At 50.6% G+C, this 27,992-nt stretch overlaps 1 protein-coding gene across 1 annotated transcript in view; it reads right to left on the bottom strand.

Moving 5' to 3' along the window:
- The window catches only part of RFX2 (regulatory factor X2), a 90,395-nt gene that overhangs the window by 25,172 nt on the left and 37,231 nt on the right, over positions 1-27,992 (bottom strand). The window contains exons 2-5 of the mRNA XM_080816234.1: positions 13,898-14,010; positions 12,243-12,332; positions 10,172-10,251; positions 8,381-8,642 (exon numbers count right to left, since the gene is read on the bottom strand). Coding sequence (XP_080672360.1) covers positions 8,381-8,642; positions 10,172-10,251; positions 12,243-12,332; positions 13,898-14,002 — 537 coding nt within the window. The 5' untranslated portion in view covers positions 14,003-14,010. The remainder of the gene's footprint in view (positions 1-8,380; positions 8,643-10,171; positions 10,252-12,242; positions 12,333-13,897; positions 14,011-27,992) is intronic.

Below are 27,992 nucleotides of genomic sequence, written 5' to 3'. Positions count from 1 at the left end.
GAGAATGTTCTAGACCTAAGGAAGTTAAGGGTTGTACAACATTGAGAATGTACTAAGTGCTGTTGAATCATATACTTTTAAGTGGTTCAAATGACGAGTTTTATGTTATGTGAATTTGACCTTGATAAAAAATACACAACTAATTAAAAAAACCACTATTCTCCCTGGCCATTTGAATGGATCTGTTCCCTGCATGCGTGGCTTTGTCACTTGGAAAATACTGGTCCACTGACTTGGCAGATGTTCCAAATGTGGACACGCTTCATGATACAGTATTGAAAAATCACACTGGTTAATATCACCACTAAGCTCAAAACTGTAATTCTTCTTTGGTTGAAATGTATTGGCAACCACATCAGTCGGCTGTTTTCCTGGATACATCCATCTCGTGCCGATCATTTTTGAGAAAATGCCTGCCAGTTCCCCAAGTCTGAATAATCGTCATTTGTCCGTTGTTCCTTCAAACAGTGTTTCTTGACAAAAATGGCTGGTTTGGCTCATAGTGACTTGTCCGGCGGCTTTTCCTTGGGGCAGTCATCCTTTGGCAGCAGAAGTGCCTTTTGTCACACAGACTATTGGAAAGATGTCAATTTTAGGACTGAGATTTAATACAATTAATAGCAATTAATAGCTCCACCAAGGACCGTGGTTACCCTTAACCAGAAATCGCAGGACCCCATCCGCTGTTCTCTTTTCCTTTTCACGGTGAGTGCAGGGTGGTGAAGACCGCGGCGGCTTCTGGGACTTCAACGCCTCTGCCTTGCTCTGTACCTGCATTTGTGCCCCGGGGGGCTCATCGATGTTGGTTTTGCACAATCAGTGCAAATGCCAGTGGAGGGAAAGTGGTGACTGATGGCTCAGCATTATTATGAAAACAGTTTTGACCCCGTGGGGCCCCTGGGAGAGTCTTGGGGACACCCAGAGGAGTGCCGGACATATTTAGGACTGACTGCTAAAAACCCTATTGTGGAAAAGAACACAAATTAAGGCTTGCTGCCTAAGATCATCCAACCCATAGCTATTAAGTAGGGTCTGATCAAGTCCCCGGATGCAGGAAATTAATTTAATGCACAGTGGAAACTCCCAAGATGTTCACTGTGTCTTATTATTTTTTTTTTAAGATTTAAAAAAATTATTTATTTGACAGAGAGAGATCGCGGGGAGGCAGAGAGGCAGGCAGAGAGAGAGAGGGGGAGAAGGAAGCAGGCTCCCCGCTGAGCAGAGAGCCAGATGAGGGGCTCCATCTCAGGACCCTGAGATCATGACCTGAGCCTAAGACAGAGGCTTAACCCACTGAGCCACCCAGACGCCCCCCACTGTGTTTAAAATTAAATCTTCGTGTAAACATCAGTAGGTGGTGAGGGTCAGGAAACCACCCAGCACCGCGCCCAAGGCCGGACGGGGAGGTTAACGCTCCGGAGTCAGCGCTGACGGCGCAGTGTGCACGTCTGTCCAGCAGAGGGCGCTGTGGCGCCACTCCCAGCCCCGCGCAGGAGGCGGGTCCTGCTTCCAAGAACAAGGGGCGTCTTGCACTTGAAGTCGGGACTTCCTTACACACCTGCCGCCGTGACTCCCACCGCACGAGTCCAAACGCCTGGCTCAATCCTCTCAGTGGCTGGAGAGGTTAGTGTTTAAATATGCTTAAAATAAAAACTAATTTTATATTTGCCTGGAGTTCAACATTTTGCTATTTAAAAATACTTATCAAGATGCTCTCTGCACCGGCCCGCGGATGGAACGGTAAGGAGGAGCCGAGGCTGGACGCAGTGGTGCCCCCCCCCCCCCCGCCGGGCAGTTTTCCTGAAAATCACTTCCGGTTTCTGAACTTGCGCAGTTTCCTTCCCTCTTGGTGTTGTGCAAGTGCTTATGCTTCCGTTTCTTAACTTATCAGGACCTTCATTTTTATTTTTCACTCAGTGCAATGCAGCAATATTCCTTTTCACTGGCCACTTAATACTGGTTTCTGCTACATGAATTATGAACAGAATAAGGGCGGAGGGGAAGGACACGTGTCACACGTTACGGGCTTCTCCGGAAGGAGGGCAGAGAACACGTAAGGACTCCCGATCAGAGATACAGTGTCTCAAAAACCCTAATGTAATAGCAAATAGCAGACACGTTTTAATAGCTCCCAAGTATATTCAAATAAGCCAGCTATTTGGAAAATTTCCCTCCTTTCATGTATAATCCTAGCAAGATTCCACCTGCTGTAAGGACTGTCTTGGGGGCTCCTAAGGAGGGTGGAGGTTACTTCTCTGAGGTCATGAGCGTATGCCCAAGTGGCCATTCCATTTATAACATAATAATCTCATTAAGAGGGGCCACTAGATAGGGGTCCCCTCTGCCAAGGGCCACAATGACCGCTGCTGGAGCAACAGCAGCATTGTGCTACATATTCAGTTCTGCTATCACGGAATCTTCTGTGATTATCTTTCTGAGCTAGTTCTTAGAGATCAAGCGTTGGCCAACTTTTTCTGTAAAGGGCCAGAAAGTAAATATTTTGGGTTCTGTGAGCCAGACAGTCTCTGTCCACAACTACTCCACTCTATCCGTGGGATTGGAAAGCAGCCACAGACAACAAGTGAAGGAATGGGCGTGGCCATGTGCCAATAAAACTTTATTTACAAAGTCGGGCAGCTGGCTGGATTTGGCTGTGCCGCTGTAGTCTGCTGCTCCCTGCTGCCCCATAGTTCCACCAAGAATTACTTGTTACGGATGTATTAGACCTTATTGTTAAACCGACTTTTAAAAAACGACGTGGGCATAGAGGGGATAGTTGCATAATACTGTGAGCGCCCTGAGGACTATTGGTAATCATTTTCAGCAGCTGACGTGTTTAGTTCTCCTAATTCTTAGAACTTTAAGCAATAGAGGTCCACTGAATTAAAGAATTTTTAAACTTCTCATTTGGAAATAACTCCAGACTTACAAACACGTAGCAAAAGTAGCACTAAGAATTGTGTCCTCTTTGGCCAGCCCTCCCATCTGTTAGCATCTCGCATGATCTCAGCACAAGGATCAAGGGCCAGAAACCAACCCCCATTCACTGCGGTGAGTCAATGAAAGATCTCACTACAGTGTGATGACCCCTGTGTTGACGTCCTTTTTCGGGTCCGGCATCCCATCCAGAGCCACACACACTGTGGTCCTTTCGCATCCACAGCCATGAGAGAAAATACCAGAAAATGAGAAATGGGCGAAGAATGGAAGAGGATTTTATCAGATCAATGAACAGCCCATTTGTCCACAGTCGCCCTTGACATTCTAAGTGGGTCTGTATCACCCTGGAACAGGAACGACGTCCCTGGTAAATTATGTGCGATGTTTCCGAATAAGCGCCACAGCATGCTTTCTTGCTTTCTTTCCAGGATGACATTCTCCTTCTTTAACTTTGTCACCGGAGGCAGAAGAGAGATGAAAACCTCGGATCTCTCTTTCAAAGCAGCGCTCCTGAGTAAACCCAGGTACGGCTCCCACCTCCACGAAGAAACGCACAAAACCAGCTTCCGAAGTGATGATCTCATTGAATATATGTCAAAACCCACAGCATGTGTAGCACCAAGCACGAACCTTAATGGGAACCGCGAGCTTTAGTTAATAGTAACCGTGGGTCGAGATTGAGGGTGACAAAGGTACCGAACTTCCGTGAAAGGCTAATGAGGGCAACTGTGGGAGTGTGGGGGTGGAGGGGGGCTATGGGGATTCTCTGACTTCCCGCTTGATTTTTCTCTGAACCTAAAGTGGTGCTTAAAATTAAAAAAAAAAAAAAGGAGTCTATTAAATTTAAGAAAAAAGTGTTGAGAAATACTTGAGTCCCAGAACAAAGCAGATGTGCTCTTGGCAAACTCCCTTTCTCAAACAGTGTGCGTTTGCTCGCAAAGTTTTTGCTCTGACAGTTGGACAAAAGCTCTGATGTGCAGAGGATGAGGAAACTTCTAGCAAATGCTTGGTACATGGGTGACATTCGCGTCTTCACTGGAAATGCAGGCTGCAGAGAAGACATGTTTGGTGACTGATAACCCATCACGAACTCTGGGTGGTGTGGCGGCACGCCTGCCCCACGGGCCACATGGAAGAGTGGCCGTGAGACCGGAGGGGCACGTGTGGGGAGCCTGGCCGCACCCAGGGAGCCACAGTGGTCCCTTCACAGTCTCCCCAGCCTGGACTCCGTGTTGGTGAGCTGGAGAGAGATTATGAGATTTGACTTTTCCGAACCCACGTGTGGGTGGTCAGGGGCGTCTGAGATGCTCCTTGCGTGTTGGAAAGGAGGAACTGAGTTTCTGATGATGCCAGGAAAGAAATTCCTGTGATCTCAAGTGGCGCATCTCCGGGCTGTATGTCGTAGAACTTGAATCTGTCAGTTCAGGGCCCTAAACAGTGTGTCTTTTAATATCGGGAACCAGATCTTGGGATTTTCGAAGACTCCAAGTGTCCCAGGGGGCCAGGCTGCTGACACCCCGGCTTCGCAAAGCCAGCACGTGCAGGTTGCCCTTCATCTGGGGGAGGAAGAAATTGACGGTGCGGTCCTGGGCACATCTGAAAGTCACCTCAGGTGCCACGAAGCGGACACAAGCTCTTTAGGTAGCGGAACGCAGCCCAAGAAAGCTTAGGGCCCGCCCGCCGCTGTTCTCCGAGGTGACCTCACTCCTCACCCTTCTGGCTTCGGCGCGGCGCGTGCTGATGGACCCGGTGCGTGGCCATCCCGAGCAGAGTCGCCGGGGCGGACACCGTCCCGATCTCTGTGTGATCTGAATACCCAGGGCCGCCGCTACTGGTGACCTAGGACTCCGATTTCCTGGAAACGAAGAGTTTACAAAGACGCCACTCAGATGGGGAACGTGACCCCTGGGTCAGCATATCCTTCCTGAGGGCCAGACCTAGAGGCGCTAATGAACCACTGCAACGGCACGGTCCCCGCCATGGGCAGGAAGGCTGTGTATTTATTATTGTAAGAATTGGTTAGAACGTTGCCTTCATCGGTCCGCGCTGTGTGGCCCGTGGGGGCCCCGTGTTTGCATGGTCTGGCCTCCTGCAGCCCAGGATGGCGGGGTCTCTACCTCGTGCAGCCCGAGAGCCTCCAGCGTCCCCTCGACACGACCCAAAGGGCAACTCCTGGGCAGAAACAGCGAGAGCAAGCCTCTGGGTTTAGACCCAGGCTCCGTGTGGTTCATCTAAGTGCCACAGCGGACGGTTTTACCCAGCACTCCTCATGCGGGCCGTTCGGTTTTAAGATTTATGTAACACTGATGAAATAAAGACTCAAGAAAATCTGCAACCCCCTGAGTCTGCAATGTCTCATTGAGGCTGGACGGGTGATTCCCTCTGGTCTTCACGCTGTTTCCAGAAATGATTTAAGGTCCCAAAACTCTCGATGGAAAGAGCTGGCAGGCCTCAAGTGTTGGATGCCGGAGACGTATTTCAAATCTGTTGCAATCTCAAGGCTGTTCTTGTTCTCAGCTCCCGGAAAGCCCCTCAGATCTCTGCGGCACGCGTGTGAGATGTTCCCAGGCCGAAGCAAGTCGAAGCACAGCGTGGGCAGGGTCAGGAATCCGCCTGCCTTCTGAGATGATCGCTCCCGGGGCTCACGTGGACAGGGGTGTCAAACACAGCCCATTCACGGATTCCCGAAGGATTTCAAAACATGGATCTTCTGAAGCAACTCAGATGGGAAACCGTGGTAGCCGGGTTGCCCGGCGTCTGGGCTGCACACTTCTTTGCAACAGGATAGTGTGGACCGTGGAGAACACTGTAGTTCCTCAGGAAATCTGTGACCCGTGATCCTAGGATATTCTGGTATTGCGCACTGATTTGACTCGTTGACATCGAACCTGTCGTGTCCGTGATAGTTAACGTGGTCTGTGAGGAATGCTTTCTCATCGCTACCAGCTCGAAACGCACGTCTATTCAGCCAGTCCTCCAAGGGAGGCCATGTGTGGTTGCCTGTGGCTGCCCAGGCCCTGGTGGGCTGCAGGGACTGAGTGAGGCGAGGGGCAAGCTGGTGTACCAGGGCCCGCCCCACACGTTAAGGCCGCTGGAGAGCAAGTGACTTCTCTCTACCCTGCCCAGAGAACCGGGTCCTGGGGAGCACTCTGGACATAGAGGACAGAGACACCGGGGTTGGAGGAGGGCTCTCTGATGTCAGGTGACCCCAAAGCACATGAGGACCAAAAGGACAGGGAGGCGACAGGAGCATCATCTATTTCAGGAGATTATTAGCCCCACTCCAAAAGATGAAGTTATCTTCTAAGTTGACAACCAATCAATGTAATCCATCACAGTAACAATGTACAGAAGATAAAACTCAGGATCATATAAATGAAGAAAAAGCATTTGACAAAAATTAATGTTCATTTATAATAAAGACTTGTAGAAAACGAGGGATACAGGGGAATTTCCTCAACCTGAAAAAGGGCATCTATGGAAACCTGAGCCAACATCACACCTAGCGGAGAAAGACTGAAGACTTGCCCCTAAGACTGGGAATGAAGCACGGATGTCCGTTCTTGCCACTCCTGTCCAGCACTATACCGGAAGTCCTGCTAGTGCAAAACGATGAGAAAGGGGAATGAGAGTCATCCTGATTGGAAAGGGAGAAACAAAATTGTTCCTATTTGCAGACAACAAAAAAGTCTTGTAGCTTTTACAAGTAAGTTCAGCAAGGCTGCAGGATGGAAGGCCAGCGGTCAAAAATCAACAGCTGGAAACTAAGTTAAAAATCAACACCACATACGATAGCTCCAGAAACATAAAATATTGAGGCATAAATCTAACAGAATACGTATGGAGTTTGCATGCAAAAAATTACAAAATGCTGATGAGAGAAATCAAAGAAGATCTAAGTAAATGGAAAAAAATACACTATGTTCATGGATGGGAAGACCCGACATGGGAAAGATGTCAGTTCTCCCCAAAGTGATCTATAGGTCTGATGCTGCTTAACCAAAATCTCACTATGAATTTTTTTGTAGATATAGATAGGACGACCTAAAATTTCTACAGAAAATTGTAAAATTATGTAAATAGCCAATACAACAGTGAAGTGAGAGGAAACACTTGACACAATTTTGGATGAAAGGACACTCTAAAGGACACAAAAACGTATCTGCCAATCACTTATCTGATGGGGCACTTGTACCCAGGATACATAAAGAACTCTGAAAACTCAACAGTAAGCAAACAAACAGTCCGGTTAAAAAACAGGCAAATGACTTGAACCGAGAGGTCACCAAAGGGCATAGAATGAGAGGCAAACAAGCACGTGAAAAGCTGCTTACCACAGTTAGCAATCAAGAAAATGCTGATCAACCACAGGGAGACACCGCTACACACCTATCAGAACGTGGAAAATGAAGAATGGTTGACAACACCAAGTGCTGCTGCTGATACATCACTGGGCGGGGGGGGGGGGGGGGACACGCAAAACGGTACAACCACTTGGGAAAACGGTTGGCGGTTTCCAGTAACGTTCAACATACACTTACCGTGTGAACCAGCAATCCCGCTTGTAGGTATCGATCCAAAAGAAAGGAACACATGTATGTCCATACCAACACCTGTACGTGAGCGCGTAGTGAGGCTTTCTTCACAATCACCCCAAACTGGAAACTGCCCAAATGGCCCTCAAGTGGTGACTGGATGGACGAGCTGCGGGGCAACGGAACCCTACCCAGGGGCGAAGAAGTGAGCACTGATTCACGAGACGACGTGACTGAGTCTCTAAAGAGACCCAGCGAGTGAGAGAGGCGGCCTCCGAAGGTCACCAACTGTATGTTCTATGTACGCGACACTCCCGGAAAGACAGAGCGAGAGTGACAGACAGCGGGTCAGCATTGCCAGGGCCTGTGGGTGGCAGGACGAGGCTGCTGTGTCAAACCTCAGGGCTGCACGCCAAAATAGGTCACGTTTACTCGCTGTTAATTTTCTGAATGAGATAAAAGTAAGCGTGGAGAACAGACTCTAAGAGCAGACAGACGTTTAAGGCAGGCCAGGAACTGCCTGGGGCAGGAGCGTGGTGGCGATGAGTGGGTGCAGTTCCCAAGGGGGACAGCCCTGAGCCTAGTCTGCTCCAGCGGTCACATGGATGGACGGGCCCGGGGCCTCCGGGAGAGCGACGCCAGCGGTGGCGCCCCCCCCCCCGGCACGGTGAGGCCGGGCTCAGATGCCATTTCCCCAGCAGCCCAGCTTGGGGGGGCCTTTGGCCCTCTCTGTTTGCCACAGAGTACCTGGTGCTCAGGGGTGGAGACTTGCCTCGGATCACACGCCCTTCCAGGTGCCAGGGCTCCGGCTCCAGCACCCCAGGCTGCCTTCCGCGCACCATCCCTGCCACTGAGGGGGGCCTACTCAGGGGCTACCCTGCTGCCCCCGCGAGCCTCGTACATACCGTAGCTGGCGATGACCGGGAGGTGTGGGCGAGGGAGTGTCTGGTGCCGTCCATCCCCCCGTGGATGAGATAGGCTCCCGCGCTGGAGACAATAGGGCTCCCCCCGACATCCATGGTGATGCCCACCATGCCATGGGAGGGGACCGCTGGCGGGGAGGAGCCTGCCGCGGTCACCTGGGCGCCGCCCGGGGCCTCGAAGTAAGAAGTTGTGCTGCTGGGGGCGTACATCTGAGGCTCGGGGTTGTAGGCATAGGCCGTCCGTCTGTCGGGGAGAGAGAAGGGCGTCCTTTGAGTCTCCACGGGACTCCGGCAAGACTTCCAGTTAGAGCTGGAGCCCCTCGAGACCGAGCACGCTGGGTCACTCAGACACAAAATGTCAGGGCGGTGCAAACAAAGTTCAAGGTGATCATTTCCGGAAGTATTAAGGATCACGGGATGACTCATCGGAACTACCGCTGAAAAGTTCTAAGTGTGTAATGGGGTTGCAGGGGGAGCTCCTCTGTGGAGACGGAACAATTCCGTATCTTAACTGCGGTGACGTGCCATCCGCACCCGGGGTAGGATGGCCTCGACTGCATGCACGTTCACGCACGTTCACACATGTGCACGCATGTACGCACGCGATGGTGTGTAGGCTGCTACGTGTGAACGAGGCCCGGGGGCTAGCTGACAGCCCATCCCAGTGCCAGTCTCCTGGGATCGTGGTCTGGTCACAGATGTCACCGCTTGGGGAGGTGGGGCCAAGGGCACACAGGACTCAGTCCTAAGTCAGCAACTGCCTCAGAGTCTATGATTCTTGCAAAACAGAAAGTGTTTGCCAAGTGAAATTGCCGAATAAAAAGAATTTCTAAGTGATAGCAGAATTCGTCTGCTATTCCTTCCCCATTTGGATGAAGTGATACACCCTGCGCTTTGAGACTCAAATTTCTAGGTTCTGCTCGCTCATGTAGAGCTGGCCCCAGGAAAAGGTGGTGCCTGAGGCTTAGTGACATGTCTAGAGAGCTGGTCCCTCTGGGTGGCAGCAAGGCCCCACCGACTGGTGTCCAGGAGGCCTGCACCTCTGTCCCGCCTCCCGGGGTGACAGCCGATCTAACCACAGCACAAGGTCAAGCTCAGGGAGTTGACACTGGGGCGACCTACAGACCTCACACGGATTTCCCGGGCCATCCAGGCACGGACATGGTTCGTGTGTGCACGGCAGGTCTTGGTGGCACGCGGCAGAGACGCACACAGCTCCGGCCATCACCGCGGCCAACCCTCACGCCTGACCCCTGAACTTCTGGAAGGAGGTCGTGGGAATCAAACGAACCAAAGGGCTCGCATCTGGAGCGCAATGAGCTTCGCGGAAAATGTATCATTTTCTGCCCTAAGCACCCCATAGTTTGAGGGCAGAACTCTCTAGAAGTCCTTGACAAATAGAAAATCAAGTTTTATCAACATTGCAAAGAGCCAGAGGTGAACCCAGGCAAGGATGAGAAGGCGGAGAGAGCAATGGTGTCTGGGCTGTGAACACAGAATCTTCAGACTTAAAGGCTAGACTGGGGAGTATTTTGTTTTGTTTCGTGGAAAGCCTGCCTTTTCTGGAAATGAGAACCATCAAAGCCTGTGATTTCTGAAATCTCCACAGGGCTCTCCTGTCGTAGGACCGTTGTACCAGGTCCAGCATCACCCAGAGGAGGAGGAGAAGTTCCCGCACACACAGGCCCAAATGGGAAGAGGTGGGGGGAGTCGTGAGGGAAAGTTCTGGATGTGGCCCACGCTTGTCTGTGAGGGGTGGGGAGACCCACGTACAAGGCTCCATTCGTGTAGACGGCGTCTCCGCCCTCCACGTACTGCACCTGCGGCGGGTACACGTGCTGCAGGGGCTGCACCTGGAACGACATCGGGGACCTGGCGTTACGCACGCGGGCTCCTGGGGGGGGTCCCGGGCGCGTCTGCCCTCGCCTTTTGTGAACACTGACTCCTACGTTTCCGATTTCCTGCCCCAGCCGTCCCTTCGACCAAGAAACTAAGAGAGCTGGTCCCCAAGAGGCCCCACGGGCGTGGAGCTGCCCCCGACCTATGGCTCTGCCGCATTCTCATTCCCAAGGGGAGCGAGGCGGGCAGCCCCCATTCTGTGGCGGGCCGGGGTGCGGGAGCCCCGTCCTGCAGAGCGGAGCTGGGATGGTCGGTCCCTGCCGCCCGCCAGCCGCTGGGCAGAGGGGCAGGTCCCGCTGGAAGGAAGCCAGAGCTGTGGACAGAACTTGACCTTGCTGGGGGAAGGGTCAGACACCCCTCATCCCTGGCAGGGCAGAGGGCTCGAGCTGGTCATACTCTACATGGTCTCTCTGATGTCCCCTTTGGGTGGCCCTGGCACCCCTCTCCTGAGGGGCGGGGGTCCTGGGAACCACACTGGGGAGACCTTCAGTCTGAGCAGAATGCAGTGGGAGGCGGAGAGGGGCCCCAGGAAGCTCCCAGCCCCGTCCTGCTGCGCCCCTGCCCTCACCTGTGGCCACGTCAGTTCAGCATCTTGGCAGACAGCGTTGCTGGCCGGGTTGGGGGGGTTGGGTAGGGGGGAAAACCCGAGCTCCGTGCGCAGAAACGTACACCCTCCCCACAGAGGGAACCTTAACGAATGCCTCATCCAACCTCCTTTTGGGGTGAGAGAACCAGGGGCCGGGTTTCAGGGTGGCCTCTACGTCCTTCTGTGGCGCGGCAGGCTGGGGCTGATCCCCCCTCCTAGGACCACCCAGCGCAGTGCAGGAGGCACACAAGCCCCTGGAATAGGGAGCATCCCCGAGAAGGTTCCAGGGACTGATGTGCTGGGGCCGGGCTGTGCCTCGGCATGGGGAGAGATGCAGAAGTCGCTCTGCAAGTCCAAGCTGCCCAGAGAGAAAGGCTGGGGCAGGCCCAGCCCCACAGGAAGCTTCTGGTATCACGACGCCGCTCTCGTCTCCCTCACGGAGCTGAGACAGAGCCGCTGGTTCCCTGCTGGGCCTCCTGGAAGCCTTTGCTTCTCTCCCACGACCCCGAAACCTGCCCCAGTTGCCTTCAGACCAGCACCTCTGAACACGCCAGCGATCGAAGCCAGAGCCCCCTGGGGACAGGGGCGTGCTGTCTGGTCTCCGAGGTCACCAGGCTAATGCGCCCGGTTCCCAGGGCCTGCACTGATTGGGATTCAGCACGTCGCCGAGCTCAAGCAGGCGACCCCCAGCCCTTGGCGGAGTCTGGCCTGCCTCTCCTCGTACATGAAGTTGCCCGCCCAGCCGCACCCCTGCGCTTCGGTCCGCAACCGCTCTCGCAGACAGAGGCTGCGCTCAGCAGAGTGGCGGGGTCGGCTGGCCCGCTAAGCCGCAGCACGTGCTATTTGGCCTTTTCCAGAAAACGCCTGCCCTCCACTGCTCTGGGCCAGCCGGGCTCTGTCTGAGCCGCTGCTCTGTGCAGCTGTGTGGCTGGGGGCCAGGGCCTGCGGCTCTGGTTCCCGGGTCCCTGGATTTCACCAGAAGCACTTCCTGGGTCGTGGCACTGGTCTGAGGGCGCTGCGCTCGCTTCCCCAGTGAGTTCCACGTTCCTTCAGTCCCGAAACGTGGCTTCTCTGTCTGCGTGTCTACCTCGGTACCCCAGTGCTCTATCGAGGTGCTGGCTGGGACCCCGAATGCTGGAGTTCTGGATGGATGAAAGATCGTCAGCTTTCTTGGCCTGTGGCGAACTATCTGCAGCAAAAGATTTTTTTTTTTAACACAGCTTCTGAAAGAACCTTCTGGCAAAGCACTGAAGATATCAAAGACAAAAGGGCAGCAGCAACAGGAAAGGATGCCTCGTTCAGAGAGGGCTCCGGATCACTAAGGGTTAACGTGGCCCGTGCCCCCTGTGCCTCGGTTACCTGCTGTGGCACCTGCTGGACCCTGGGGAGGGAGATTGGCTGCATCTGGGCCCCTTTGGGAGCCGAGCCCGCTGCCTGGACCAACACCCTCTAAAAGGGAAGGAGAGAAGGACATTTTAGACTTTAGTCAAAGTTTGGTCCTTATCGCAAACACAGATTACAGCCACAGCACCGCCACCTTCCAGGAACACGAGCAGGCCTGACAGGAGGACAGGATGGTATGTGTGTGCACGCGCGCATGCATGCGCGCGCGCGCACACACACACACACACACACTCGTTCACATGCACGAGCATGCGCACCTCCACCTGCCCCCAGCAGCTCTCTCTCCCTGGGGTCTGTCTGTTCCACAAGGTGACGTGGGCTGTTGCCGGCACCAAGCTGAGAGGCCGGGTGATATAAGAAGGACCCCCCCCCCCAGACAGCTGTCCACATCACCGTCCCCGGCCCCGGCCCCAAGCTGGGGCTGGTGACGGACTGCGGCTGCCGTGGCGGGAAACTGGGCGGGATGGCGCAGGGCCGGGACGTGAAGCGTGAGGGGCACGCCTGGGGAGGCGAGGCAGCAGAAGCTCCTCTCTCTGGCAAGGAGAGAGGCTCCTAGTGCTGAGGGAAGGCAGGGCCGCCCGTGAGCATGAGTGCTTGGAGCTTTCCAGAAAGGGAGTGCCCCAAGTAGGCAGCAGGAAGTCTCTGCATGGGGGAGCAGAGGCGGTGCCTGGGGGCGGGGCAGGGGATGGGCATGTGGGCTGCTGCGGAGACTGGACGCATCTCTAGCGGTGGGGGGGGGGCCGGAAGGCCTGGAACTGGGGAGGGGACGCTGTGTGGGCCCCTGGCACCAGGCAGCCAGGTCCTGGCCCGCAGGAGTCTGAGGCCTGCCGAGGCAGCCAGGGGTGGAGGGGCTGATGGGTCAGGTTCAAGTGGGCAGGGAAACATCACAGCCCCTTGGCACCCTGGGCTTGCGAGGCCCACGGGGCGGTGGGGGGACTGCTGTATTTGCAAGAAACAAAAGCTAAACGAGTCTGATTAGCCATTCCAAAATGAATAACCACTTGGAGGTCTGCCTTTTGGGATTTGCTGAACGATGGGCCTTTTCTCGCTTCATCAAGTGTCATGCTTCTAACTTCTGGAATCGTGCTCGTGAGGGGTCACATGGCCCCAGTGGACCTCTGCACACGTCTCCAAGCTTCCAGTCTGTTCCACTGCCCTCAGCTTTGTGTGGTCTTATGTCAGCTCTGTGTTTGGGTCTGTGGTCTATTTCCACCCACGGCAGGAACCTGGAAGTCAGGAGCCTTCACGTGGCGGGTCTCTCCTTGCAAATTCTCAAGCCCGTACCCATTCTAATGCTAGAACTCTAACCAATCTTTAGCCCTATCCATAAAGTCTTCCTGGGTAAAAGGGACATTTCCCAGGTACGAGAAAAATTCCATTCAAGGATAGGAACAGACTAAGTTGGTTTCTTTTCACGTTTATATCCTTGAGTCCTTGGTGGGCCCTTTTCAACAAATAGCGATGGACACGCTAATTTGGGAAAATATAGGCCGCTCGCTCTGCTGGCTCGGGTGCTTTTCAGAACCTAAGAGGATGCGATCCCCCTCCCCGGCCACACTGGTTTTCCCGGAACAGCCCGAGCCCCAGGCAGCAGGTGGCTGCTCTGTTACCTGCGGGGAGGCTGGTACCGGCTGGGCCACAGGGGCCTGCGCTGCCGCCGACGGACACAGGGTCACGGAAGCCGGCGAATCGGATCCACCCTCCGCATTCTGCATGCTCAGTTCTAAAGAAAGGCGGAGAGAGACTGAGTGGAGCGGGGTTGCCATCACGAAGCCCCACGTGGCGCTGGATGGTTCTTACACGCGGACCCCGGCACCCTTGACCTCTGCTCCTCAGACGCCCAGAGCGCTGCTCTCCCCGCCCTGCCCCACCCCATCGTGACAACCCCAGCTATCTCCAGACATTGTTCAAGGGGGGAAAAGGTGATACACAGTGGGAGTAAAGAACCATTTTATCTGGGGTGCCCCGGTGGCTCAGACGGTTAAGCGTCTGCCTTCGGCTCAGGTCATGATATCGGGGTCCTGGGACGGAGCCCAGCATCGGGCTCCCAGCTCAGTGGATGGTCTGCTTCTCCCTCTCTTTCCTTCTGTCCCTCTCCCCTGCTCATGCTCTCTCTCTCTGTCTTAAATGAATTAAAAAAAAAGAAAAGAAGAAGAAGAAGCACTTTATCTTGGGCTGGATGGAAGTCCTGCCTTCTGTTCCTAGAGATCCTCGCCCACGAGAAAGCATAAAAGTGTATTTCTTTGCAGCCAGATGCGTTCATCTTCCAAAGAGGTGGCTTAAAAATTCTATACAAAAAGACTCATTCCATTTTTTAAAAAGATTTTATTTATTTATTTGAGAGAGAAAAAGACTGAGAAAGCAAAAGCAGGGGGAGTGGCAGAGGGAGAGGGAGAAGCAGGCTCCCCTGCCGAGCAAGGAGCCTGACTCGGGGCTCCATCCCAGGACCCTGGGATCATGACCTGAGCCAAAGGCAGAGGCTTTAGCAACTGAGCCACCCAGGTGCCCCAAAAGACTCATTTCATACCAAGACAACGTGGCAGAGGATACAAAACAACCAGTCCATGAAAATGCTCACAGGCAAACGGTCTTGGCTTTTTAAGAACCAGCTGCCCTCGAGAAGCTGTTAAATATGCGAACTGTGGAGACGGCGTGGCTTTGTGGGCAGGTGCAGCCCCGTCCCCCCCCCCCCCAGTTATCAAGTGGAGTCTCCCCACTTCTGCCTCATGGGGAGGCCTGAGAGCACAGCACACGGCGCACACCGCAGTGCCCAGGACGGACGCCAAAAGTTCACATAAGCTCTCCCAGCCCCGCAAGAACTCCCACCTCTACCGATGACAGACGAAAGCAGAGAGCTGGGTGCAGGGGTTTATCTCTGAGTGTTGGTGTAACCCCATCTTCCCCGATGCGGATGATTCTAGGACTCGGCCCATTCCCCTCCCAAAGCCTTTGGTACCACGAGAGCCACTGGATGGATCCGTGGAGGTGTGGCCTGTGCCTGTGGCGGGTTCCTGGTTCCCTGACTCAGTCCTTACCACTAGATGTCCCCAGAGCCACGCGGTGACTGGCACTCCCTGCTTTCTTCTCTTCCAGGGAAGGAGGAGATGGAGAATTTCCAATGTGTATTTCCTGGGTCTCCCACTCTCCTCGCCTTCCCGACAGAACTGACCTTTGAAATCATTCTGTAGGAAGTTGCTTAGTCAAGGTCTTATTTACAGATCTCCCCAACGTCGGAACCAGTCACCTGCCCCCCCCCCATCACTTTGTTCCAATCTGAAGCCAGAAAGTGGGTCCCTTCGGCGGCAGTGGGAGGCGATCGCTGGACTGGGCTCTCTGTGGAGAGAATCCACTGGTGACAGAGGGAGAAAGCTGACTCCGAGGGCAGATCCTTGTTCACAGGCAGAAATTATTGTGCTCCAAAGTCTTGTTAAAATCAGGGGAGCCCGCGAGAGCGTGAGGCTTGAGAGCGAGCCCACGCTCAGCTCACCGGGGCCAGAACGCACCTTCCAGAATACAAGTTATTCAAGATCATACCAGGTTTTCACACGAGTGTCTTTCCTAGTTGAACACGCTGTTTGCCCCGTGCTGTCTGTCACACTGTTTAGTGTACGGTGTTCAGGCCAAGGGTCGCCAAAGCTTTTCTGCCAAGGTCCAAAGACTTTAGGCACATCTGATCCTGCTACAACTACTAGTGTTTGCTGTCCTGGCACAAGGGTAGTCACTGCTCACACACACAAACACACACACACACACACACATCCTGGTTGTGTTCTAATAAGACTTCATTTAGGAGAAAAGGGCGACAGGCCAGGTTTGGAGCATGGGTAGAAAAATGGCACTGTCTCGATTCAAAACCTTGGGGTCCACGGCCCCTGGGTCCAGGGCAGAGTCCCTGCGGTCCCATCTCCCCAACATGACAGAATTGGAGGGGCCACAAGGGACGACCCGCATTGTTAGGAAGATGAAGCTACCGGCCCGTAAAGACAAATGGATTAGCGTCTGGTGGGAAATGACAGCAGTGCGCCTGACGCCTATAAAGTCACGAAGAAAATCGCCAAATCCTGGAAACTCAGGAGCCAGGTTACAGCCCTTGAAACTGAAGACAGGAGTTTGGGCACCAGGGACAAGTCACTCTGGGGAGTTGCAGTGGGTTAAACAGTGACGCCCGAAACCGAGGGCTGCTCCTAATCTCTGCATGTGAGCTCATCTGGGGAGAGTGTCTTCGCAGATATAATCGAGGTAAGGATCGAGAAGAGGTCATATGGAGTAGGGTGGGCCTGAAATCCAAGGACAGTGTTCTTGTGACAGACCAGGACACGTGGGGAAGAAGGCCACGTGACAATGGAGGCGGAGAGGGCGGGATGCAGCAAGATGACAGGGACCCAAGGACGGCTCGGGCCACCACAAACCAGAGAAGGCAGGAAGGATCCTTCCCTAGAGAGAACACAGCTTGCTGACACCTTCGGGTTCAAGCCCCCCAGTCTGGGGTACTTTGAATGACAGCCCGGGGAAACTCAGGCAGGGATCTATATTACGAGGAGCACAGCTGGGACAAAAGCATCCCGTGCAATGGCTTCTGGGTAGTGCTTCAGGGCCGTGCATGACCTGGGCAGTTGATAAATATTTACCAGATGAATAAATCCCTCTCTGTCTCCTTGGTATCACAGCCCATACTGCAGTACACTGGATGATACGTGGTGTTGCAGATAGAGTCTACGTAAAGTGTCATTTACAGGGGCGCATGGGTGGCTCAGTGGGTTAAGCCTCTGCCTTTGGCTCAGGTCGTGGTCTCAGGGTCCTGGGATCGAGCCCCACATCAGGCTCTCTGCTCAGTGGGGAGCCTGCTTCCCCTTCTCTCTCTGCCTGCCTCTCTGCCTACTTGTGTTCTCTCTCTCTCTCTCTGTGTCAAATAAATAAATAAAATCTAAAAAAAAAAAAAAAAGAAATATAAAACCAAATGTAAAAAAAAAAAAGTGTCATTTACAACCTACCTGGTTATTTTAAGGCTGTGTAGGACTCTCCTGGGAAATGTAATGACCTTTTGAGACTGACTGTTCTACTTCCCCTGAACACATCCCTTAATGTTAGCATCAGACAGACAGACTGACAGATGCCATGTGGGCCAGCCTGGCTGCTCCCGTATGTTGAGGGCATGAAATCCTTCCCTACCCATCTAAGATAACCAAGGTCATACATTGCGTATAAGCTGATCCAGTTTCCTGAGTTGTATTTCTCTGAATTTTTTTTTATTTGGGTCCATTAATCAAGGGCTCTTAACACATCAAAGTTAAGGTGTTTTGTTTTTTTTTAATTGCTTATTAAGAGGCATCCAACAGCACTGGCTTTCAGTAACCGTAGAGCATTGGTGGGACTAACCCTCCTGTAGATAACAGTTAAAAAATCTGAACAAGGGTGCCTGGGTGGCTCAGTGGGTTAAAGCCTCTGCCTTTGGCTCAGGTCATGATCCCGGGTCCTGGGATCGAGCCCCACATCGGGCGCTCTGCTCAGCGGGGAGCCTGCTTCCTCCTCTCTCTCTGCCTGCCTCTCTGCCTACTTGTGATCTCTCTCTGTCAAATAAATAAATAAAAATCTTAAAAAAAATCTGAACAAAATATTAAAACACACAACACACACACACACACACACACACACACACAATTTAAAGACACAGTGGGGCAAGGGTGGCCAAGGTAGGCAGAGCCTGCCAGGGAGTCCACCCTTGAAAGAACCCTGCCACAGTCAGACCAGTGATTCTGAATTTTTGCCAGGGGCACGCCCCAGTCCATGAATGCTTCAGTGCAGAAAGCAATAGTCTGGTTGTCTTGAGTGTGAGAGGAGAGAGTTCAGAATATTAAGGGGAAATCCTGAAAGACAGAGAGCCACAGAGGGGGCATGCCCCCAGATCTGCCTAGAGTCCATCCAAATCTTCGGTCAACTGACTAAACCACACTTGTGTGGGGAAGACACCAGGGGTTTGGGGGGAAACCCAGCAGCTCAAAGATGAACAAACTAAGAGGAGATTTCAGCTGCTGCTGAAAAAGATATTCGTATGAGAGACAGGGTTTGAGTCCAGCCAAGATAAACACTAGCAGGGGGAGCACAGCAGAATCCAGAAATTCCACAACATAGCATTCATGATATCCAGTGTCCGATACAGACCACGGATGATGAGAAGAAATGACCCATACCCAAGAAAAAGAGAGGAGGAGTGAATTATAACTAGACCAAGACAATCCAGGTGGTACAGATAAAGCAGCTACTAAAAATATGTCCAAGAACTTAAAGGAAGTTATATGTACAATATAGGAACATACAGGAATGTCAGTGGAAGACAAACCGTTAAAAAAAAAGAAGTAGAAATTCTGGAGCTGAAAAGTAGAATAACTCAAAGGGAAATTTCACTGATACACTTAACAGCTGATTAGAGATGGCAGAAGGAAGAGTTAGTGAACTCGAAGAGAAATCAATGGAAGGCAAACTGAAGAACCGAAAGGAGGAAAAAATTGAGGAAAATGAACAGAACATGCAATCTAACATATATGTAACTGAAGTCCCAGAAGAAAGGAGAGAATGGAGAGGAAAAAGATATATTTGAAGAATGGCCAAACATCTCTTAAATTTGGTGAAAGACATCAACCCAAGAATGATAAATACAAAGAAAACCTATTAGCTGTATCATGGTTAAACCGCTAAAATTTAAAAAAAAAGAAAAAGAAAATTTGAAAGCAGCCAGAGAAAAGCTACATCTTTTATGAAAAGGAATAATAGTATGGATGATAACCAACTTCCCATCAGTGACAACGGTGACCAGGAGACAATGGGATGACATATTTAAAGTGGTGGGGGAAAGCTGTCAACCTAAAATTCTATACCCAGCAAAACTACTCTTAAAAGAAAGGTGGGTTAAAGACATTTTATGATAAACAAAACCTGAGAAATTTTGTCGCCTACACTATGAGAAACACAAAAGCAAATTCTTTAGGGTGGAGGGAAATAACACCAAATGGTAAACTTGTGTCTTTAAGAAGGAATAAAGATCACCTGAAATTATAACTATTTGGGTAATTACAAAGGAGTGTATTTTTTTTCCTTTTCTTCTCTTAATTTCTTTAAAATACATCTATTTAACAAAAAATTATAATACTCTATTGTGTGTTTTTGTAACATATGCAGCAGTGATCTATACAACAATAATAGCACAGGACTGAGGAGGGGTAAATAGGATTAGACATGCAATGTTCTTGCATTTTACATGTAGTAGTCTTATTTGTGATAAATTAAAGATACATTAAGATGTATCTTTACATTATACATTGTATACATTAAGATTACCTCAGATCCATAAGGTAATCTCTAACAAAAAAACACCCCAAAACATGTAGCTTAAAAAATAATGAAGCAGCAAATGAAACGTTAAACATATCTGTCCTCAAAAAAGGGCAGTTAATGAAGAACATAGGAAAAAAAAAAGATGAAACAAATAGCAAAATGGCTTTCCTAAATTCAGATACATTAACAATTACACAAAGTATAAATAGATTAAAATTTGAATGAAAAGATAGAAATGGTCAGCCTCAATTTAAAAAAAAAGATCCCCTTATATGCTGCCTTTTTAAAAGAAACCTTCTTTTATTTTTTAAATTTTAAAAGATTTTATTTATTAATTTATTTGAAAGAGAGAGGGAGTGCATGCAAATGGGGGGTGGGGAAAAAGGGCAGAGGGAGAGTGAAAGGTAGAACCCCAAGCACCCCAAGCAGACTCCACATGAGCACAGAGCCCCATGTGGGGCTCAATCCCATGACCCTGAAATCAAGATCTGAGGTGAAACCAAGAGTTGGATGCTCAACCAACTGAGCCACCAAGGCCCCCTGAAACACTTACTAAATAAAAAGGCATACATGGGTGGAAAGTAATAGAATGGAAAAAGATACAGCATGCAAACTCTAATTAAGCTGGAGTGGCTATAATACTGAAACAAAATTCCTTCAAGACAAGGAATATTACTAGAGATAATGAGGGAGGTACATTTCATCCTCATAAACTGATAATGACATAATCATTGTATTAGTGTAAGCACCTAGTACTATAGCTTCAAAACACACAAAGAAAAAATTAACAGAACTAAAGGAAAAAATAGATAAAGAGTCACAGTTGGAGATTTTACACACTCTTCTCTCAGTAATCTTGACAGAAACTAAACAAAAACAGCAATAAGGGTTTATCTGGGCGACACCATCAACCGCAGAGATCTGACGTTTATAGCGCACAACCAACCAAACCTGCACGTTCTTTTCAAATGTTACAAGGAATATATACTAAGATAGGTCATATTCTGGGCCACAAAACAAGTCTCAATATGTTTCAAAAGACTGAATTATACAGAGCATATATACATTTTGACAATAAGAGAAAAAATTAGAGGTCAGTAACATGTCTAGAAAAATGCTAAATATTTAGAAAATTTTAAAAACACCTCTAAAATAACCCATAGGCAAAGAATAAAGTATAAAGGAAATTAGAAGATACTTTGAACTGATTAATAATGAAAACACCATATATCAAAATTTAGGGATGTAGCTAAGAAGTGCCTAGAAGGAAATGTTTAGTTTTATAAACAAATTAGAAAGCATGGCTTAAAAATCAATCATGTAAGTTTTCAGCCTTAGGAAGCCATAAAAAGACAAGCAAACTGAACTGAAGCAGAAAAAGGAAATAATAAAGGGAAAAAAATGAAATAAAACTCCACAAACTGGGTAGAAAATGACAGAACCAAAATTTTCCCCAAACTGAAATTTCTTTGAAAAAGAAATGAGCTATAAAAGCCATGTAAAGATGGAGGAAACATAAATTCATACTATTAAGTAAAAGTAAGCCCATAAGTGTTGTATGATTCCAACTATATGACAGTTCTGGAAAAGGACAAACTATGGAGAGGGTAAAAAGATCAGTGGTTGCCAGAGGTTTAAGGGGAAGGAAGGATGAATCAGCAGAGCACAGAGGATTTTTAGGGCAGAGAAACTACTTGGTGTGATACTGTAATGTTGGATACATGTCATCATACGTCCATCCAAACCCACAGAATGTACAACGTCAGGCATGAACCCTGATGTCCCTTACGGACTTTGGGTGATGACAACATGTCATGTCAGTGCAAGTCTCGTCTACAAATGCACCACTCTGGTGGGGGTATGTTGATAAAGGGGGAGGCTAGGCATGTGTGAGGGCAGAGAGTACACGGAAAAAAATCTCTGCACATTCCTTTCAACTTTGCTGTGAACCTAAAACTGCTCTAAAAAAGATGAAGTCTAAAAAAAAAAAAAAAAGACGGACAACTCTCTATAAAAGATTGATAAGAAAGAGAAAAGAAAAAAAAACCCAAATTGCCAATATGAAAAATGAAATGAGATACACCGTTACAAATCATAGATAAACCAAAATCGTAAGGAACACTTATGAACAGCTTTAGCCGATAAATTCACCAACTTTGATCAAATGAACATTTTTTGGGGAAAAACACAACATACCAAAACTGACACAAGATGAAACAGAAAATGTGGAGGTCATATCTAGCAAACAGACTGAATATGTTATTGAAAGCCTTACAAAGAAAATTTCAGGCACAGAGCCTTTCGCTGTTAAATGCTATAAAACACTGAAAAAGGAGTTAATGCACAAATTCCATCAGAAAATACAGAAAGGAATACCTCACTCATTTTAGGAGGTCATCAAAAGCCTGGTGCCAAAACTTGATAAAGGTATTAAGAGAGAAGTATTTAGACCAACGTCACTCATGAACACCTATGCAAAAATGACACGAAATATTAATAAACCAAACACGGCAATATAAAAATAATAACCCACACTTACATTTCCAACTGCTTCTTTTTCCTTAACAAAGCCCCAACTCCTCCCCTCCTCAAATGATTTTTGACAAAGGTGTCAAGGCAATTCAACAGAGAGAGGAAGGTTGTTTAAACAAATGATATATCCATATGGGAAGAAGAAAACAAATGAATTTCAATTCCTATCCTGTCCCACACACAAAAATGATTTTAAATTAGATCCTAGACTTATGCTTGAAAGCTAAAACTGTAAAACGTCTATGAGAAAACACAGAGGCGTAGGCAAATTTTCTTAGACAGAATGCAGAAAGTAGTAAGTATGACCAAAGAACTCGATAAATTAGATTTGTGAAAACTGAAAAATTCATCCATTAAAAGACTTCAAGAACACAAATCAGGGGCACCTGGCTGACTCAGTTGGAATAGCATGCAACTCTTTTTTTTTTTTTTTAAATATTTATTTATTTATTTGTCAGAGAGAGAGAGAGAGAGGAGCGAGAGTGAGCACAAGCAGACAGAGTGGCAGGCAGAGGGAGAAGCAGGCTCCCCGCTGAGCAAGGAGCCCGATGTGGGACTCGATCCCAGGATGCTGGGATCATGACCTGAGCCGAAGGCAGCTGCTTAACCAACTGAGCTATCCAGGCGTCCCTAGCATGCAACTCTTGATCTCAGGGTCATTACTTTGAGCCCCATGTCAGGTACAGAGATTACTTTAAAAATAAATAAATAAACTTTAAAAGAAAAGATTTTATTTATTTAAGAGAGGGAGCAGAGCGAGAAAGAGGGCAAGAGCAGGGGGAGGAGCAGAGGGAGAGGGAGAAGCAGACTCCCTGCTGAGTAGGGAGTCAGACTCCGGGCCCGATCCCAGGACTCTGGGATCACAACCTGAGCCAAAAGTAGACACTTAACCGACCAAGCCATCCAGGTGCCCTAAATAAATAAACTTCTTAAAACACACACACAAATCATTTAAGCCACAGTCTGGGCTTTACAAAAAATATTTGCAAAACATGTATCTAACAGAAGGTTTTATCCACAATATGTAAAAAGCTCCTACAGTTTAATAATAAGAAGACAACCTAATGGGCAGAAGATTCTAACAGGCTCTTCACAAAGATCTCCAGATGCCCAACAAGTATATAAAATGGTGCTCAACAATGTTAGTCGCTAGGGAAATGCAAATTAAAGCCACAATGAGATACCAGTAAACCGTTGCCAGAATGGCTAAAATAAGTCTCACAATAACCAATGTTGTGGGCACCAGGAGAAATCGTATCTGTCACACACTTGTAGGAATGTAAAAATGATAGAATCAGATCAGAAAAAAAAAAAAATGTTTGACAGTTTTCTGGAAAGTCAAGCCCACCCTTTAGCCCAGAATTCCTCTCCGAGATGTTCATCCAGGAAATATGGAAACACATCTACAAAAAGTCCCTGTATGCACAGATTTATAGCAATTTTATTCACAACAGCCAAAAAAGTGCAATAACTCTAATGCCCATCATCAGGAAAGGAGATGAGAGACTGTAGATTGTGTGAAGTAAAAGATGAAGATTGAAATCACTAAAGCAACCACTTAAAAAAAATACAAGAGATATGGCGAGAAAGCTAGTAGAGGACTTCTGAGTTATCTGATTAATACAAACGGACGAACGTGGGCATACACAACACCGGGGTCAGTCTCAAAGTCATTCAATACCCCGAGTCCAAAAAACTGTATCCAAAAGAGTACATGATATAGAACAGACAAAATGAACCGAAGGTTTAAAAGAAAAATCAGGGGCGCCTGGTGGCTCAGTCATTAAGCGTCTGCCTTCGGCTCGGGTCATGATCCCAGGATGCTGGGATCGAGCCCCACATCAGGCTCCTACTCAGCGGGAAGCCTCCTTCTCCTTCTCCCACACCCCCTGCTTGTGTTCTCTCTCTCGATGTCTCTCTGTCAAATAAATAAATAAAATCTTTAATAAAAAAAAGAAAAGAAAAATCAGATCGGTGTAGAGGGTGCAGGAACCGAGGGGGAAGGGAAAGGCGGGGACTTTCCGCGGAGGTGGACACACACGTTCTCCATGAGAACAGGGTGTGCATTACGTGGAATGCCCATTTGTCAATATCAGACAGCCAAGATTTGTGCATTTGCGGTATGTAAATTTTAACCTGAAAGACAGTGTAAAAATATAATCACGGAGAGGAGGGGGGGGGTTGGTGGAGGCGTAAATGGCACGAGGCGGCGGAGTGACGGTAAGTGTGCGGCTGGGGATCGCGGCACCCGCTTCATTATACTCTGTGTTCATTTTGTAGATGTTTGAATTTTCTGTACCAACAAGTTAAATAAAAAACCCACCTGGCAATCAGTTTCCAACCCCAAAGGGTAAGTGCCAGCACATTTTGTCAAGGCCTTTCTCCGCAAGCTCTGGTTTGCTACGCTAGCGGTCCTTGGAGATGAGGGCAGTAGGTCGGGTGGTCCTTCTAGAAGGTGTGAGGCTTGACCTAGTGACCTTTCCACCTGGCAGGACAGGGGACACAGGGAAAGGGCTGGCCCCAAAGACAGCGGCACGGACCAGCCACATTCTGCAGGAAATTTGGGAATCTCTAAATTCTGCTGGTCGAGCTCCTCAGCGACAGTAGTCACCTGAGACCCTTAGACGCACTCTCGCAGGTCCATGTGCGGGTCTGCACTCCTGCTCGGAACTTGAACTTGAACTTGCAACAGGAACTGGGTGGGAACCTCTGACGGTCTTCCCCGTCTGCTCGATCAGCTTCATTTGTCCTCTCTCCTGTTCCTCTGCCCAAGGCCGGAGCCCGAGCATTCTTTCCCTGACTCCCTGACCCGCTCTCCACTGGGTCCCAGGAGCCTCAGGATGGCCAATAAAAAGGTCTACAGAGGCCTCGGATACGAGCCATTGCCCAGCTTGGTGAGGTTGGCCCGAAGCTCCCCGTGGTTCAGAAACACACCCAGCGTGTTGTTTGTAAGCCTAGCACGTCTCATTGGCCATCTGGTCCCCGAGGAAGACACACTTGAGGAATGAAGTGGGCCAGTGTGGCCTCGCTGGACGGCGGAGGAGGCACAGCAGACCTGGGGACGCTGGCGGGGACACTCAGCAGGGGGAGCCTGTGTGAGGTTCCCCCAGTGTAAGTGAGGGGCGACAGGGACCGGGGATGGCGGGCAGCAGCCCGGGATTACGCCCGATGAATGGATCTGCCCCTGGGCACAAAGGGAAGAGGTTTCTGTTTACAGGAAAATACTCCGGTTGCCTAGTAACAAGTAATGACAGGAAAGGAAACGCAGAAAAAGCTGAGGGCAGTTCTGGGCCCTGCTCCTGGCCCGCGCTGACTCACGGCGACCTGAAGCCATCTCGTTTCTATTCCTGTTCCTCCATATGCCAAGTGGAGGGGTCACCTGCCTTACATAGGTCTCATGGTATTCCGAAAACAGCTTGGCATCTGCGGGTAAAGAGCAAAGAGCCAGCACCGGGTTTTGTTACCTTCCTTCTGATTGGCCCGTTAACTTCCGCTTTGGGGAGACACATGGCCCTCGCCTTTGCCTTTGGGGAGAGACACGGGGCCTCCTCAAGGCTACAGGTTCATGCTCTCCCGGGGCGTGGCGGCATCTGGATGGCACCAGGCTCCCTTGGCCCCCGAGAGAGCGATCCCTATTTTCCCCATGAACAAGAAGCGACAAGTCCAGAATGTTCTCCGAGAGTACCAGTTGTCTCAAACCCCGGCGTCTGCCCGGATGCCTGTGTTGACATTCCAAGTGGCATTACGAGAAAAATCGTGTCCCTTTGCTTCTCTTGGATCCCTTCTGGGCAGGGTCCCTTGGATCTCTGAGGGCAGGGTCCAAGGAGCAGGGGGCGCGAGCTTCAGATTATGTCCCCGCTGTGCCCGCTGGCCTGGGGCTGGGGCTCGGCCCTCAGGACAGCCCTGCTCGGCTCCAGGCTCTGAGAGGAGACGCGTATGTTCGGACAACTTCACGTCCATCTCCTCCTGGCTGAAAAGTGTCTTCACTGACGCTGCACGATGGTAGAAACCACTTCCTTTCCTGCTCTGGGGTCACTGCCAAGGCGCCCACTAGTGGGCACGAGGCAGGGCTCCCAGCCTGAGCCCTGCTGACATCGGGCCAGGTTGTTCTCTGCTGGGGGCGGGGGGCATCTGGGACACTGTGGGGTGCTGATCAGCATCTCTGGCCCCCACCTGCCGCACGCCAGGAACCTCCCTCTGCCCGGAGTCTCCAGACACCGGCGAATGTCCCTCAGGGGACAGGATTGCCCCGAGGGAGATGCCCCGCTCTAGGGGAGGTGCAGGGTCCGAGACACGAGCTGGGCAGACGGGCCCGAGTGGAAGGGACGAGCAGGCAGCAAAGAGCAGGAAGCGTAACAGAGGGCACCGCGCTCGGCCCCACGGAGCCGGACGGGGAGGCTGAAAAGGCCGGGCCCGGGAAAGAACGCCCACCGTTTCTAGAACCATCGAGCCTCAACTTCCAGCAAGGGCGGCTCATTATTCCCTCCTTGCCTAAGCTGTCTGGGTGCCCTGTCATGCCTTAACTTTTCACTTTTCTTTTTCTTTTCCAGCAGTGGACTTGGAAGGATCCCGGAGCTGGCTCCAAGCTACTCTGGAATAAAGTATCTACAGAATTCAAATTCCTTTTTCTGTTGGTAAGAACTGGGCTTCTGTTCCTGTTTTCTTCTCCGTGGCCAAACGTTCGCTCGCTCTCCAGCAGAGGAGGGGGCCCGAGCCCTGTTAGTTGGCCGTCCTCAGGGCTGCGGGCAGGACGTGGGGGCTGGGGTCCCTGAGGCCAAAGACTCCTGTCCTCCTCCAGGGGGGACAGGCGACTCCGATCTCCAAGGACAGGGGCCTCTGCCCCCATCGTAACAGGGCAACACCCACTTACTTTCCTCTTAAAGAGACATGATTTGACTAGTAATTTAAAAACAGCCCAAACGAAGCGATGCTTGCCTCAGCTCACGTGTGGTCTGATTTTAGTTGCCACTTGTGATGTCACGGATTCAAGGAGGGAAGAGTGAATGGAAACCCCCAGCCTTCACCGGCATCTTCGCCCAGCAGACAGGCTTTCGGCCGCAACCCCATTCCACCGCTCAGCCGTAATCACGGAAACGCCTCCAGACTTGGTCTCTAAGAAACCCAAAAGGCAACGTCCTTCCCTCAAACTTGCCACTTCTTCTGTGTATCCTAAGCCACCGGACTAGATCGAGTCACCAGGTGTCTCCCTTGGCCACCCGGCCACGTCTAAGTGGTGACCCAGCCCTGAGGTCTCCTCCGGGGACCGCCTCTGAGAGACCGAGGGCGACCCCGGCTTCTGCCCGGCATGTTGGAGGCTCTGGGCCGGCCTGCAGAGCACTGCGTGTTCTAAGTCAAGGACTACGGAGTCTCACTACTGAGGGGTGGGTGGTGTCTGGAACGTTCTGGTGTCAAGCGTTTGGGTCCCTGAGAAGGTTGAGTGTCGTGCACCGGCTGGTGCCAGGCGTGTCCCCCTTCACACTCAGGAGGCAGCCCAGCCCTCTCTGGACGCGCAGACCTTCTGACACGGGGACTGCCTGCTCAGACCGAGCCTGATGAGAGCCCGGCTCTGTGCGGCGCCCCCAGGAGCAGACACCGGGCTCCCTTCCTACTTCTATGTGTCTCAGCTCCATCACGGAAAAGACCCAGCAGCCTTGATCCCATAACCACGGCAGGCACAAGTTTGGAGCAGAACGCTAAGGTGGCCCGGACACTGAGTGGGTGCAGACTCGACTCAGACACAAGTTCAGATCTTAGTTCCGTTACACTCTGGGCCCGTGGCTGTGGCCTCAGTTTCCTAATCTGACAAAGGGGTGGGAGGATGAAGCGCAGTGACGGGTTGGACCC

This window comes from Martes martes, assembly GCF_963455335.1.
Source record: "Martes martes genome assembly, chromosome: 1".
Taxonomy (NCBI): Eukaryota; Metazoa; Chordata; class Mammalia; order Carnivora; family Mustelidae; genus Martes; species Martes martes.
Note: the sequence above shows the minus strand (reverse complement) of the source record. Positions and strands in the feature narration are given on the sequence as shown.